Source organism: Lagenorhynchus albirostris, chromosome 18 (assembly GCF_949774975.1).
Source record: "Lagenorhynchus albirostris chromosome 18, mLagAlb1.1, whole genome shotgun sequence".
Taxonomy (NCBI): domain Eukaryota; kingdom Metazoa; phylum Chordata; class Mammalia; order Artiodactyla; family Delphinidae; genus Lagenorhynchus; species Lagenorhynchus albirostris.
Genome location: NC_083112.1, coordinates 75,204,330 through 75,221,526, shown reverse-complemented (window position 1 = coordinate 75,221,526; position 17,197 = coordinate 75,204,330). Strand labels below are relative to the sequence as shown.

The window sequence follows — 17,197 nt, the reverse complement described above, 5'->3', positions numbered from 1 at the left end:
CCTAGAGGCACCCCTAACACAGTTAAGAGCATTTAGCTTTTCTGATTGTTCAGGGCATAACAAACTTGATATTACCCATGAACCTCTCACTCCCTGTCGCAGGCAGGATTTTATTTTTTAATACATCTTTATCGGAGTATAATTGCTTCACAATGCTGTGTTAGTTTCTGTTGTACAACAAAGTGAATCAGCTATATGTATACATATATCCCCTCCCTCTTGCGTCTCCCTCCCACCCTCCCTATCCCACCCCTCTAGGTGGTCACAAAGCACCAAGCTGATCTCCCTGTGCTATGCGGCTGCTTCCCACTAGCTACCTATTTTACATTTGGGAGTGTATATATGTCCATGCCACTCTCTCACTTCGTCCCAGCTTACCCTTCCCCCACCATGTCCTCAAGTCCATTCTCTATGTCTACGTCTTTATTCCTGCCCTGCCACTAGGTTCATCAGTACCATTTCTTTTTGGATTCCATATATATACCTTGGCATACAGTATTTGTTTTTCCCCTTCTGACTTACTTCACTCTGTATGACAGATTCTAGGTCTGTCCACCTCACTACAAATAACTCAATTTCGTTTCTTTTTATGGCTGAGTAATATTCCATTGTACATATGTGCCACATCTTCTTTATCCATTCATCTGTGAATGGACACTTAGGTTGGTTCCATGTCCTGGCTATTGTAAATAGTGCTGCAATGAACATTGTGGTACATGTCTCTTTTTGAATTACAGTTTTCTCAGGGTATATGCCCAGTAGTGGGATTGCTGGGCCACTATGGAGAACAGGATGGAGGTTCCTTAAAAAGGCAGGTAGGATTTTGATTCCAGAATTTTGCCCTCTGGTATTATGCATGTGAGTATGTTACATTATCTGGAGAGAGGAAATTAAGAGCGCTAATGAGCTGACCTTAAAAACAGGGAGATCACCCTGGATTATCCAGGTGAGCCCAATGCAATCACAGGAGTCCCTAGAAGTGGAAGAGGAAGGCAGAAGATTTGGTCAGGGAGATGCAAGCAAGGACAGGAAAGAAACAACAGTTCGAACCATGAGCGGCACTCAATCTACCGTTGCTGACTTTGAAGATGGAGGACGAGGCAAAGATTTAAGGGATGCAGGTGGCCTCCAGAAACTGGAAAAGTCAAGGAAACAGAGTATCCCCTAGAAACTCCAAACAGGGAGCAGCCCTGATGGTACCTTGATTTCAGCCCAGTGGGACCCACACCAGGCTTCTGCCCTACGGAACTATATAATAATACATTTATGTTATTTTCAGCTACTAAATTTGTAGCAATTTGTTATGGCAGCAATAGAAAATTATTATACTCCCAATCACCAGTTCATTAGCATTTCCTGTCAGCTCTATTCTAAAAATATACCCCCAAATTGACTATTTCTCACCACATCCTTGTTCCATTTTGGTCCAAGCCACCATCAACTCTTGCTGAATTTATCAACAGAGCCTCCCGACCGGTTTCCCTGCTTTTGCCTTCAAAATCCTTCAATCAGTTCAGAATGTGGCAGCCAGGCTACTTCTGTTAACTCCTAAGTGACACCAGGTCTGATTTCTGCTCAAATCTCCCAATGGCTTCAGCAGGCACTAGGGACAACAGCCAGAGTCCTTTTGATGACCCTCCCAGCCTCCCTGTGGTCTGGCTCTTCTCCATCTGCTCCTACCATCCTGCTTTATCCAGCAGGGGCTCTGACCTCACCTGAAAAGCTCCTTCCCTGATATACCTTCAGGAGGTAACTGTGGACTCCTCAGCATTTATCATTATTTACCAAACTACATGTTCAACTTTATCTTTTTATTTGTGGTCACCCACACAAGACAGCTGAGCATCGTGTAGGTAGCAATTTTGTCTATTCCATTCATAGCTGTCCGGACCATAAGAAAGACTCAGCAGATATCTGATGAATGAGTGTACTTTTCCCATGGAATATGACTGTTGGGTCTGTTCTTTTGCCCCAATTCCCACTGCTACTACCCCAACCAAGCTCACTCCATTAACATTTCATCAATGGATTCTTAGTGGGTGTCTTTGCTTCCAGTTCTTATTCTCACCCTTCAGTGCATCCCTACGGGTATTGATCCCTGGTTAACCTTTGCTAAAAACCATTTGTAGCATATGAATTTTCTTCTCAGGTCTATACAATCATTCCCATTGCATTCTGCTCTAAGACCAGACCTTGAAGCATCCCCACTGAAGTTATCTACTTTAAACCACCTTTGCAGCTAATATCTTCACTTTCCGCTCCTTTCAGACAGACCCTCCTTGTGTGGGACTCTCACTTCTTTGCAGCTGTTCACCTGCACTGCTGCCCAACGGTTTTCTTCTTTCCTTCCTTCAAAGATCTAAGCTCTAAGCAACCATCAAGATCACAGTTTCTCAAAAATCACAGTCACCAAAAAAACTTTGCCTAACTACTCCACTTCCACCAGACTTCATTTTTACTCATTTATTGTTTTCTATTAACTACTCCACTTCCGCCAGACTTCATTTCTACTCATTTATTGTTTTCTATTAACTACTCCACTTCCACCAGACTTCATTTCTACTCATTTATTGTTTTCTATTTTATTGAGGTTTTTTTCTCTCTTTGTACTTGGACTGGAGTCTTTCTGAAGATAGGATTCATCTCTCTTCCTGCTCTTTGGTCACCCAAGTGACAGCCCAGTTCCAAGCCTATAGCAACTCCTTAAAAAGTATTAACTCAGATTTTATGACTTCAGTGTCTTTGCAAAATATTATAATACATAACACAATATAATATACAATAGATTCCTCTTGTTCTCTGGGCTTACTATTTTACTATGCTTAATTTCTTTTTAACACTAACTTAGGTGTTATTCTTCTCCTGTAGTTATTTTACACAGAAGTTTTTATAACTTTGTAAATATTTTCTTGTTGTTTCTTTACTGTTAAATCGATACAGGGCTTAAATTCACCTGCGTTCTAATTTAGGATTCCTCCAACAGTTAGAGACAACAATTAGTTTACCTCTGGGTAAACTTGCTCACTCTTTCCCTCCACACTACTGGAAAGTCCTGGAAGGGGCAAGGGGTGTGGTGAACCTGACAGACAGTCCCCTGCCCCTCGAGGGGCTTATAGCTTCACAGAGCAGATGGCCATTCAACGAAGAGCTATAAGTGAGAAGAGAATAATAAAATAGGAGGTAAACGTGCTCTGGGACAGCTTTCTAGAGGATGTGGTACCTTGGCTGCATCTCAGTTTCTTCACGTATAAAAGGAGAGGTTGTACGACGTGATCTCTTAGGTCCTTTCCAGCCAGGAGATTCTCTGCCACTCATTCCATTTTAAGAAAAAAAAAATCTCAGAGCTTCTCAGAGTCTTCTAGTTTGACTAGCATGCCCACACAAAACCATAAAAAGAACTACTTTTGTCTTCTTATTATTGCTATTATTGTATAGGATGGGCTGTCAGTTTTCTTAGATCCACAATTCCTGTTGAAAGCTTTGGGACCCATGTTACTAAATTTATTATTTTTGCAGACTGGACAGGTTAAAAATATACATAGCTCTGGGACAACTTTGCCACTGTCACCCAAGTTACAAAAAAAACCCTTGTTTTACAGAGATTTTGATTTTGAAATGTAGTTCATGGGTCATGGGTCTGTACTCTTTGCATACCTGCTTTCGATTAACTCAACCAGTAATTTTAGAGCCAATCAAGATAAATTAACATATATTTGCTTCTCTGAAGCTTTCTACATTTATACCTACAGCTGGAAAGTCTCTCACATTAGAACTTTGGAAAGTACATTCTAAAAACAAACAAACAAAATTCATACAAAAGGATACACAAAAATCAAGAAACTTCATAATCTTGTAAAGGTAACTGAAATTTGGATTGAGTATGCTTAATAAAATTTGATACAACAAGCCAACCAACTTTAAGGGATAAGCCGACTGATTCTTCTCTCTTAAGAGTTTTGGGGGGAAGTGACTTCACTACTATATATAAATCCAGGTATGAAATAATAAATTTCACAACACGATCTCATCGTCAAGGAAACAATTTCATTGGGGAAAGATTTCATTATCGATTTGAATCAACAGCCTGCTTTTCAGGCAGGTAATTCTTTAAAAACCATATACAACGATTTTACGAAAATTTCGCCTTTTTTTCACTTTTACGAGGAGACTTGGGACTTTTAACTATGTTCACTGAAAAGAGTAATTTTTTCTTGAATATTTCAGACAGTTAAAAGAAAACCTCTAATATTTAAAAGAAATTCTATCTCCCACTTCCCCCCCAAAAAACAACAAACCAAAAATATGAAGCACTACATCCGAAAACGATTTTCTTGTCGTTACCTTCTTTGTCATCATGGTGGATAATTGCATCCTGTATCATGTCAGCGAGGTTAAAATGAACTTTTTGATTCCTCCCACGCTTCAGTTTTTTCAGGAGCCCCTCCTGCTTCTGAAAAGCCTTCTCTCTTTCATAGTAGGCTTTGACTTGTTCACAGCGCATGCGTTTTACCAGCCGCTGCCTTTGGCCCAGGGGGAGGGACTCCAGCAAGCACTGGTCAATTTCCATTTCATGGGATCGAAAAATGTTACATAGCTGAAAGCAACCTGAAAGAAACACAATGGAAAAGTCACTAGACCTTCTGCTACAGCCAAGATAGCAGCACTGCAAGCATCGCCCATCACTCAAGCTGGAAACCCATTCAGTCCTCTTTGTGCTAGACAACTAATACCAACACTTTTTAGAGATTGCAGGAAAAGCAAAGAGAGTTGATGTCCTACCCAAGACGGCATAGTAGTAAAACAGATGACACAGATATAGATGGGTAATTTTGCTCAACATAATTACTAACAATCCATCCTTTCCTGTTTCTTTAAATCTCTACCAAAGGCTTAAATGTTTCACCATGGCACTAAGCCCCTTCTAACTGAATAATGCCAACTAAACTTTACACGCTAAATTTTGGCAGAAAGCCATTCGAAGTTTTGGAGAACAGCCTAATAAAATTGGTTTTCCATGTCGTGATGACTCTGCTAACCTAATGTAACAGAACATATGTATGCCATCAATTGTTTATATGACACAGTGATCATTTTCCACAATTTATTGCTGAGCCTTTTTCCTTGTCATCAGTGACATGCATTCCTAAAAGACCTAATGATGGTTAAATATAAAGATTGTGCAATGGAAGAGAGATTTTTCTCTTGGCAACTCAAAATTGTGTGTATGGAATTGTTGCTGTCATAGTCTTTGTCTTATTAATATAGTGATTAGCAAAGTGAGTTGTCTGTCCTGGACCTGAAAATCATCCCTTTCTATTTCCTATAAACACCACCCAAAGCACCTGTAATGGAATTGTACAAACTCGTATTGAAACTGGACAGAACCCTGTGGGGCCCTACTGGGTACAAAAGCCTTTCCGTGTCCCCTGTTTCTTGTTTGTAGGAAAGAGGTTTCAGCCTCCTAGACCTTCCCTGAGTTCCAAAGGGCGTTTCAAGCAGTTACTAACTAGACGAGTGAGGGAATGCAGAAACAAGGGAAAGGCAGTCCAGAAAGAACAGTGCAGGGATGGGGCAGGGTCCTGGTTCCTCCTGAGGGGATATACAGAACAATCTGATACGTATCTCTGAGTTCTTCTACAGGAACTAAGCCCCCACACAGAGACGGAGGATGGTACCTTGAGGCTGAGCACAGGCAGGTGGAACCCACACTGGCTGGAACCTGAAGGCTGATGACTGAGATTCCCGAACACCACCCTGTTACCTCCCCACCAATCCATCAGAGGAAGGTCACACAACCCAGCAGACCTCCCTGCAAGTTTTGCCTACAAAAACTCTTCCCTGAAACCCCCTGGAGAGTCTGGGTCTTTTGAGCACAAGCCACCCGTTCTCCTTGCTTGGCCCTGCAATAAACATTTCCCTCCTCCAGCTCTGACTTGTTTGGCCTCACTGGGCATCAGGCACACAAACTTGGGCTTGACAACAGTATATTTACCACTACATGAAAATTTTACGATTGGCAGAAAATAAATGTTGAACCACTGAACACTCTAGAATGTGGCTCACAAACACAGGTTCAGATAACCGTGTGTATGGTCTTCTCTTAAGATGTACCTGACGTAAGTCTCAGGCAAGTAAAGGTAACTCTGCACGCACAAAAATGTGGCTGATTGTAAGCCACATCTGGAAAGATCGTATCACAAGGGTCTACTTCATCTTTGGAAAGATGCTCTATTCCTTTGACAGCACAGCAAATTGTGACAATGCTATTTTCCTTTCTATTTCGCTTGACACTTGGCAAAACTTTATTCTCGCAAACACCAGGCATAACCATCCCTGTTGTGTAGGCAAAGAAAACTACGTTGAGGGAGGCTGTGACTTGTCCAAGACCATGATAAAGTTGTAAATGCCCCATAAAGGCTCAAGACAAAGACAAGATAAAAGACAGTGATTCTTGAAAGCCAGATTTTACATATATATGTGTATACATATGGAGAGGGGAGAGCAGCAGACTTGGGGAACTGTGTTTTCATTGTTCATTAGCATTTGACAAAAGCTCAGTGTTTTAGAATCATATGTTTTCATAAAACTCTTCAGCAGTCTTTGCAAGAGTGGTGTTAGAAGCATCAGATAGCTGCTCACAGAACGTTCCCTTCTCAGTGACCCGAACACAAAGGGACACCAGGGGTTCTGAAATTATGACAAATTGCTGTGGAGTATGACTGTCTGTGAGGGCTCATTAATAATGGAAAGGAGATATACTCCACTTTCAAACCTGTTTAGAAAATATCATTGGGTTTGATTTATTAACTTGCATGCTCAGGAAACTGTGACTTTCCAGGTTTGTCAGTGGGCGCCCAGGGAATCATTGGAGCCACTGAAAAGCCTAGAGGTAAAACAAATGACATCGCAGAGCATCCTGTGCTTATCAGCGTGCAGTCCAAGAGGGAGGTTAATCTAATAAAGCCAACAGTCCTCTCGTTTTTCGCTCTTAAAGAAAGGTCTCATGGTGAAATTTTCAATTAACTTTTGAGGCGTCTGTGGATATAGCTGGTGATTCATTAAGCAATCCCTCTCCTCCCTCAAACAGAAGTACCGAGGGTTGTTCCTAAATTAATTTTCTTATGATCTGGAAAATCAAAAGCCAGGGCTGTCAAATTTCAAATCCATACATATATAAAATATTGATGTTTAACACATTGTTGGTTAAATAATTCCACATGCTTTGATTTTAAACGGCCTAAACTTTGATGTATTTTATATTCTGAAAATGCACTGGGCACTCTGACTTTCTTTTGGCTAATTATGGGTGGATCAGCTATGTCGTGTATATGTGCTATACGGATCTCTAAGACAGCACACTAAAAATAGCAGAGTTATGGGAAATAGAGTTTTGAGGCAGTCTACTCAAAGTCTACAGAATTTCATCACCAGGGCACTAAGAACAACAAGAACTAATTCCTCAGGTGATAACCTGGACGGCCCAGGCGGAGGACAGGAGTCTGAACTGGGCCAGGCTAGTTTGCTCCTGGGACAGGAGTTCTGGGCAGGCACTGGTTTCCAACTGTGTGACGGGTTGATGGGGTTCCGCCTGCCCAGTTACTGACCGGGGGCTCTTCCTGCTGACTATCCTACTTCTTATCCCACTATTTTGACTCTCTTTGCCTAGGAAAAAACACACATGAACTAATACAACTTCAACATTATTCAAACCTCTTTCTCACAGTAATATGAGTTCATTAGTATGACTAAGACACATGTATTAAGATAGGGCATGTTTTCATTGTCGTGCAGACTGACTAGCTGAAACCAGTTTTCTCTTCTCCTTAGATGTGAGTGGACTTCATTTTTGAGCTTCCCAGACCAGGCTCATGAAAAATGCCCAAAAACATGCCTCTTACCACGTCCCGTCACTTCTGCCAGCTTGATGCCCAGGAGCTTGCTGCCTGAGGGAGCCACCTACCCAGATGCTGACAGTGATGGAGCCTTGGTTCCGCCACGCGCCTTCCACGCATCAGCCCTTATCGTAACTTCTTATGAGCAAGAAACTAACTTCTACTGTGTGTAACCACTGACATTTGGGGTTTTAACTGTGACAACCGCAGCGCCCTACCCAGAGGACGCTGTTGATCGAGGAATTATTTTCTTCACAGTGCTACATGGTGATGAAGAAAACATTAAAATGTTCTAGAATTTTGAATGAGAAGACTACTCCATTACTATTTACCGAGTGGAGAGCTGATGAATTTTTAACAATCAGCTCTGGTGGGGTGGGAATGGAATCTTTGAATTATCGTGCATTTGCCTAGCATCATGGTACAAATACTCTGGGCATGGCCAATTAAAACCGACCACGTGACATCACTAAACTCAGAGATGGGACCCTCCAGAATCAGGGCAGGCCGGCTTCAGAACACCACTGCACCTTCCCCGCGTGGGAGAATCAAGGGTTGTATGTGCATCAGAAAAAACAAATACTTGGAGAAAGATATTCCAGCATGATTTCCAAGGCGTGATTGAAGCAAACAGCATCAAGAATTACCCACTTCTCAAGAGAAAATAACGACGTATACGTAATAACCTTTGCTCGGGATGTTTGACTGATTTAACCAACTTGTAGTTTGAGTTTCCATAGGAAGTAGATAAACACCCATACACTTTAAATGGCTTAATCATCAAAATCAGCTGCTCATAGATGGCAAAGTTAAATAGTGCAAAAACTAGTGAAATTCAAACTGGATTCCAATCTTAGATACAGCATTTTCTATCTATGTCCTGGAGCAAAGTACTCAAGACTTCTAAGATTTTTCTTTTAGTATATAAAAAGGAATTAATATGTCAGGCTTTCTGGGATATTTTAAAACTAGGAGAAAGTTTGCAAAAAAGAAATGTCTGGCACAAAGTACTCAATGAATGGTAATTATTCCTGTTAGGAATATATTATGAGGATCTATGCGCCCCAATTATTGCATACACGGGATGTGTAAAGAGAGTCAGGGAGAGGTAAAGGCACTTCCCACAAAGCGCTTCAATGATACCTCTCCTTTTTATTTTCTGGAATTCTCCAGACACAAGGTCTTTGCATTTCTCTTCCCTCTGCCTGGAATGTTCTTGCTCTGACAGCTGAAGACTGTGCAGTTAGCACCCTCTGTCCCCCAGGTCTGCACTCAAAGCCCCCTTTTTCATGAGGCTCCCACAGGCTCCCACTTTACCTCTATTTGCAAATGTCCCCTGATAAAACTTCCAATTCCTATTTGCTGCTACGTTTTCCCCTTTAGTACTTATCAGTCTGAGTTACACTTCTACAATAGCAATTATTATACTTAGAATACATATTATACTCATACCAATACTAACGCTGTCTACTAAAAAACGTACATATTTTCTCGTTTATCTATAAGCACCACAAAGTCAGGAACTTGGGGTGTTTTATCCACTGCTTATTCTTGAGTCTCTGGAGATGTTCAATATTTTTGCTGTCGTTAAATGAAACTGTTTAATGGGCCATTAGACAGTTGGCAGGAATATCATGTACAATACTAGGACCAGATCCAGAATTCAAGGTGTAGTAGATAAATGCTTATCACTTCTATTCTTACAGAAGGGCACACTGACACCATACTTCTCATCTAATTGTTTTTCCTCACAAAATTATCTGGTCAGACACAGTGTAGCCAAGTTTACCATGTATTGGATTTCCTGCTCTACAATGTGACTTTTTTGGGGGTGAGGGTGGGGAAGGAGAAGCCTATACATGTGACTGCCCTGCAATTCTAGATAAAAATGTACAGACATGTATCACAGCCAGAAGTCCCCGCTCAGCAAATGTGCATCTCCATATGACAAAAGTTGAGAGCCAGCAGATCAAACACATAAAGGAAAAAGCCAAGATCTATATTCAGAAATAAACGTGCAATATCTATTAAAAACTTTAGTAGCCCCGTGTTTTGGCTTTGGAGGGTCCCACATGATGTGTTGACTTCAGGACTTTATATTGTAGCAAATCAAAAATATAAAAAATAAGTTAAGGGAACTAGGAAATGAACTCCTGAAATGATTCTACTGTACAACTACCAGAAATGCTTTCATCTCAATTAGAATCAAAATCTTCACGTGGCCATGGCACACTCAATGTGGGAGAATTTTGTACATCTCTCTCCATGACTGCTCGATTCAACAGGCAGAAAAAAAAATGAGTAAAGGCATAGATAATTTGATCTAAAGGACATCAGTAGAAACATGCATCCAATTTTCAGGGAAAAAAGTTTTTTTCCAAGAATTCATGGATGATTTACAGAATTGACTATGTCTTAGGCAGCAAAGCCAAGCCAATTTCAACAAACAGTGAAGAAGTGAAGTTAGACAGGCATTTTCTTAACCCAGCTGAGAACTTCATCTCAACCAGAGAAATGAAGCCGCACCTCCCATTAAGAAACTTGAAAGCTGATTCTAAATAAAGCATAGTTTAAGTAGAAAAACATGATAGAAATAATACATTTTTAGAACCAACCACTGATGAAAGAAAGTCTATATCAGATTAATGGATGAAACTAAACTAGCTCATATAAATAAATCTATAGCTTTAAATGTATATGTCAGAAAAGAATCCAGTCTTAGAATCAATGAGAAAACTATCTGATTCTTAGTTAGAAAAGAACAATAAAAGAAGCTCAACAAAAAAGAAGAAAATAATTAAATGAGGATATAAATGAATAAAACTGAAATAAGGAAAGAACAAAGATAAGGAAAGACACAAGAAATGGACAGTATCTAGAAAAATATAACTTATCAAGAATGACTCAAGAAGAAATACAAACTTGAATAGATTTATAATCATTACATTAAATCGTTACAATCTAATCAGCAAAAGAAAAAAACTAAACAAACAAACAAACAAACAAAAACCATGGCCCAAATGATTTACAGGCCTTTAAGGAATGGGTAGCATGCATGTCTCCTCAAGTCTCCTAGAGGATGGAAAAGATGGAAACTGTCTCATTTTCTGAGACTAACATAAACTTGATATCAAAACTAAATGAGGACATCACAAAAAAAGGGGTATAGATCAATCTCATTATACATACACATGCAAATAGCCTGTGTGCACATTAGCAAAGTGAACCCAGGGGTGTGCAATTTGTTAATGGAATGAAAGGATGGCTAATCTTAAAACATCTATGAATGCATGTTGCCACTTTATCTTCTGTTTCAAATTTAGAAAAGGGAGGCCCTCTATCATTGCTTATATTCTACCACAAAATGAAGGTTTTACTCAACATAGAAAAAAAGAAAAAGAAATAATGGACATAAAATATGGATAAGAGGAGGAAAAAATCAGTTATCATTGTAAACACTGCTACCTCCATAGAAAAAACCCACACATTCTATGACTCAGCTATTAGAACTGATAGTTCAGAATTATGGTCAACACGAGTCAGTACTGGCAAAGAAGAAGAAAGCTACACTGCTCCTGGTGCCCTGTCCAGATCCCCTTCCCTGGCTGGTACACCTGTATCCTCAGCTGCTCTGAGTATTGGCTGCTCCTCTTCCCTGGAGAGTTCCCTGCTGGGCTCAGTCTCCCAGGGAGTGGAAGACTCTACCCACATAGCATGAGCCATAGTCGCTGAATGCCCTCCACAGAGGTCCAAAAACACGTCCAGCTGACCCAAGGGGAAACGACCCTATGATGTGATTTACACCCTAGAGAAAAGTGAATTGAGGTGAATACAGACGTTACACAAGACTACACGGCTTTGCTACTCTTGTCTGCTCCGTGCCCTGCTTCCCTCACTCCCTGATGGAGTCTCCCTGCTGAGCATTCCCTCAACAGACTGTGATATGCTCCTGAATCTCCCCCTCAGAACCTGCTTCTAGGGGATGCAATCTAAGACATATGAGGCTTCCTATATTTACTTTGATTTTCTATTAATTTTTGTGGTTTACTCCGAAAGGAAAAAATTTTTTCATAGATACGGAATCTATACACACTGAGCGTACTTAATGATGTACGTGTTCAAAACTAGAAATAATAGCGGCACAAGAAATAATAAGACACACGTGCAAGAGAACGAAGCTGGAGCCTTATTTTTCAGTATATACAAAAATTAACAGAAAATGGAGTCAAGGCCTAAACATAAGACCTAAAACTACTAAATTCATTGAAGAAAAACACAGAAGCTTCACGACATTGGACTTGGTGATAATTTCTTGGATGTGACACCGAAAGCACAGGCAACAGAATGAAAAATAGACAAACGGGACTAACAGAAACGTTTACACAACAAAGGACACAATCAACAAAGTGAAAAGGCAACCCACAGAATGGGACAAAATGCCTATAAATCATGTACCTGATAAGGGGCTAATACCCAGAATATAAAAAGAATAAAGAACTCTTACAGCTCAACAGCAACAAAAATCAAATAACCAAATTAAAAACTGGGCAAAGGACTTGAACAGACTTTTCTTCAAAGATGATATACAAATAGCCAAAAAGCAAATAAAAAGATTCTCCAAATCACTACTCATCAGAGAAATGCAAGTCAAAACCACAATGAGATATCACCTCACAGCCATGAGAATGGCTATTACCAAAGAAAACAAAACAAAGCCAGAAAATAAGAAGTATTGACAAGGATGTGGAAGCAATTAGCAATTGGAACCCTTGAGCACTGCTGGTGGGATTGTAAAATGGTACAGATTCTATGGAAAACAGTATGGAGGTTTCTCAAAAAGTTAAAAATAGAACTACTATATGATCTAGCAATTCCACTTCTGGGAATAAAACGAAAAGAATTGAAAGCAGGATCTCAAACAATATTTGCTCACCTATATTCACTGCAGCACAGTTCACAATAGCCAAGAGGTGGAAGCAACCTAAATGTCCACCAGCAAATGAATGGATAAACAAAATGTATATATATGGAATATATATAAGTATATTCCATGTAATGGAATACTATTCAGCCTTTAAAAGAAAGGAAATCCTATCATATGTTACAAAATGGATCAACCTTGAGGACATTATGCTAAATGCAATAAGCCAGTCCCCCAAAGACAAATACTACATAGTTTCATTTATATGAGGCATCTGAAGTAGTCAAATTCATAGAAACAAAGTGAAACTGAGCAGAACCCTGAGGGGGCTTCCAGGAGACAGACCCCTCCCCCAGTGTCCCCCACCTCTTGTTTCTAGAGAAGCTTTAGTGTCGTACGCCTTCCCTGAGTCCCAAAGAATAAATTTAATCGGAGAAGTGAGAAAACGTAGAAACAAAGCAAAACAGTTAAGCAAGACAAAATAATAATAGGACCTTTAGTTCCTCCTCAAGGGCTAGAGATAACATATCCTTGAGTTGTTTTGCAGACACTAAAAGCCCCACCAGGTGGAAGAAGTTAACTGCATGCTGACCACAAGCCCGTAGACCCCAGATTGGTTGGAACCAGAAGGTTAATGATGTTAACTCCCAAAATACCACCCGATTATCTCACTACCAACAATCAGAAGACTGTCCACGAGCTGATCACGCACCCTGAGACCCCCTCCCTCACCTTGCCTTTAAAAACCCTTCCTTGAAAGCCACTGGGGAGTTTGGATCTTTTGAGCATGAGCTGCCCATTCTCCATGCTTGGCGCCTGCAATAAAGGCTATACTCTCCTTCACCACAACCTGGTGTCAGCAGGTAGACTTTACTGTACATTAGGCGAGGGATCCAAGTTAGGTTCAGGAACAGAAGTAGAATGGTGGCTACCAGGGGCCTAGGGGAAGAGGGAAAGAGGGAGTTGTTGTATAATGGGTATAGAGAATCAGATTTTAAAGACGAAAACATTTTGGAGATCTATGGCACAGGAATGTGAATATGCTTCCACTATTGAACTGGATACTTTAAAATGGTTAAGGTGGTAAATTCTATTTTACAGTTTTTTTTAACCACAATAAAAGAAGTAGAAAAAAAGAGAGAGAATAAGATGACACAAAGCACTGCATCACAGGAGATTTAAAAACATACACATAGTTTAAGTATTTTGTGAAAAATTTACTTGCAAACATTGTTGATTCCACTTTACACAAATGTTTTCTACGAATTCCAGGAAGGTAGTTGCCTGGGAAGGAGATTAACATGCTTACACACAGGTGTTACACACAGACACACATACATACACACACACACACACACACACACACACACACACACACAATTACATCTATGCACCCAACAACTCTCCTAGCAGAAATTTCATTCTCAGAATCAATTGTTATAACATGCTTCCAGAGATATCTTAACTGCATATACAATGACAATGAAACAAAGGAACAGTGAGGATTTTCAAAGACAAGAGTATAATCAATTTCAACATACTCCCCCAGAACCCTAAAAAACCACCCTTTTAAAGCTTGGAAGTCTTTTTAAAAGTGCTAGATTTTAACATCCTAGTAATCAAGCTGCAGGTCCATATCGCTCTTTGCAGAGCAAAAAATAGTACAAAGAAGTTATATTTGGGGAAGATATAGATGTTATGCCCTAAAATATCTCAGGATTTAGGTCGACAATGCCTGTCTCATATAACCCTGCACTGAAACACTTCTCTGAAAAATGGAGAAATAAACTTAAATAATTTAAATTCTTCTCAAGAAAATCAACAATACCTTTCATCTCACTATTTTATGTTTTAATTTATGTATCAAGAGGCCATTTCTGGGGTTTCCATCCAATTATTAAGGCATACTTTTCTAATGAAAGAATGTGAAAAAATGTTTTCTCTTTAAATGAAAATGGAAATGAAGCAAATACACAGGACACAAAAATTACTGCACACTCTAAAGTATATTTATTGTTTACACATCAATCTACACTTTTCTACTTTTAATATTTTTATCATATTTCTTTAATAACAAGTGATTTGATTATGATAAATAACTTTTCAGTGGAAATAGGTTTACAGTCATAATTCTTTTCAGGATTTGTTCCAGGGAAATAATAAAACTGAAGATTGTCACCCTAAGGTGATGATGTTCCTGGTTCATTATCCAAGTGAACCTGCATGTTTCATCAAATCCATGGTTCATGGAGGGTACCATGTCATGAATTCTTTGTCCTGTGTCATCAACAGTTCCGCAATCATGCCCATGGGCTGATACCCAGCACATTGGTTTACCCTGATACCTAGAGCACTGAATGACCAGGCTTCTTTTCAGAGACAACTCAGCTACACTCAGGATCTTCAGAGCCAGGTGGCTTACAGCCCCATCTCTGGATGTCAACTCTTATCATATACACTTAATGAGAACTTCTCTGGGGAAGTCTAGCCTCTTTAAGATCAGAACTGCCTACTGACGCTGTTCTCAGAAGCCTGGAACGCCCTGCCATACTGCTGAAAACAAACCCTGTCTTTTCCTGAATGTCCCTGCCACTGGATTTCTCCGAGATTTGGAACTGAAATCACTGCCCTAACCCTTCCAAGAAAGGGCAATGCCGTGACATTAAAACAGCCTCAGAGAAGGCTGAATGCCTGTGTAGCTCAAGAGAGAAGCTCTCTTTGGACTCATAATCAACACAATAGATTTAGACCCTTTACCCCCAATTACACATTTTGGGGCCCTCAAATTTTAAACAGTCTTCTGCTCTGAATCCACATCTACACATTTCATCCTTAGTCAGTATCTTCAATTCTGGTCGGAAGAGGCTCAGCTCACTCTATTCCTGCCAGGTGATATGTTTAATAGACAAATTCCCTGGTGTTCAGACTGTCTTAGAATGGGATTCCTGCCAATTTCAACACACGAGTGCCCTCCTAAGGAAACAGAAGCTGTGACTGGCTCAGGGACCCCACCGGTCAGTCATGCAGCTTCCTGGATGCCCTTAGTCTGAGTCCTGAAACAGCACTCTAAAATGAACATTGTGTATTTCAAGGTCAAGATCAATGAGCACACGTTATGTGTGCTTTAGTAATGTTAATAGCTCCTCTTTAAATTTCTTTTTTTTAATGCAAAAGCTTGTGTATGTGTCCATACAACTCTAATTTCATGGCTGTAAATAATTTTTTTTATTTCATCATTTTCCTGAGTCTTGCCAATTTTTCTATTTAAAATGTTAGTTTGATGTAAAATATTTGATATCTGACATTACTTTGGTATAAAATAGTTTCAACCCTGAAATATGAATTTCACATTTAATATTTAATTTTGGCTTTAATAGAGTCTGGTTCTCCCCTTTCTTTTTAAAGGGAAAACTTTAGGGAAAATTCGGATGCTAAAATTTCTATTAACCTTTCTAGGCTAAGTAAGTTTCTAGGTTATATTTTGTGTTTTTAAGTGATTACCACTGCCCTTCACGTTAATTTGTAAGACATATACAGATGAAAGAGATTCTTCAATGTCGGTTGAAAACCTATGTCAGAACAATGAGTAAAATTCACAAATAAACATCCGTGTGTCCAAAATGATCACATTAAACAACCTTGGCTTTGGTCACTCACTGCTCCATCCTACTGGGAAGACTTTTCAAAATTATGTTCATCTCAGAACTAACACACAATAAGGGTATAGCTATTACAACTAGTCAAAACGTATATACCCATCATCAAAGGCTCCACCTTGCCCATGGAAGATTACTACTAATTAGTGCCTTGTACAAACTTAACCCCAGACTTTTACATACCTTCCATCTTCATTTCTGTCTTCTGGCTACTCCATTATATGAAATCTGAAAGTATCATTAACTACCTAGAGTGGCCCATCATTTCTTCTGGGAGCCCTCCTTCTGGGCTTCACCTCTCCTAACTCACTTCATGTGGTCCTAGCGGGGAAATTAAAAAGGTTGTCCAATTTAACTGCCCACAGAATTGAAAACATGACCTAGGTTGAGCCCATCACAATGGCCGCTACACTGAGGATCAGTGACTGTTCTAGTGTGGGGATACGGTCCTAGAGGGACAATTCAGGATCCTTCCATGAGATTTGCTAGATGGACACTCGGAGATTTTTTTTAAAAAAAAAAAAGACCCAGTCATTGTTTTAATATCAACTCACTGGAAAGTAGGTATAAGGCTCATATTTTCTGAGACAGAGAAAGACAGGCAAAGACAGAGAGAGGTGAAAAAGAGATAGAGACAGAGAGAGTCAATAATAGCAGTTAAATCCCCAGATCCCAGGTCCAGGAGTACCTGAAGCCACTTTAATTTAGACTTTCCAGGTATATGGGCC

At 39.8% G+C, this 17,197-nt stretch overlaps 1 protein-coding gene across 1 annotated transcript in view; it reads right to left on the bottom strand.

Annotated features, from left to right (window-relative positions):
• Positions 1-17,197, bottom strand: part of MYO16 (myosin XVI) — a 427,643-nt gene that overhangs the window by 400,113 nt on the left and 10,333 nt on the right. The window contains exon 2 of the mRNA XM_060128880.1: positions 4,342-4,605. Coding sequence (XP_059984863.1) covers positions 4,342-4,605 — 264 coding nt within the window. The remainder of the gene's footprint in view (positions 1-4,341; positions 4,606-17,197) is intronic.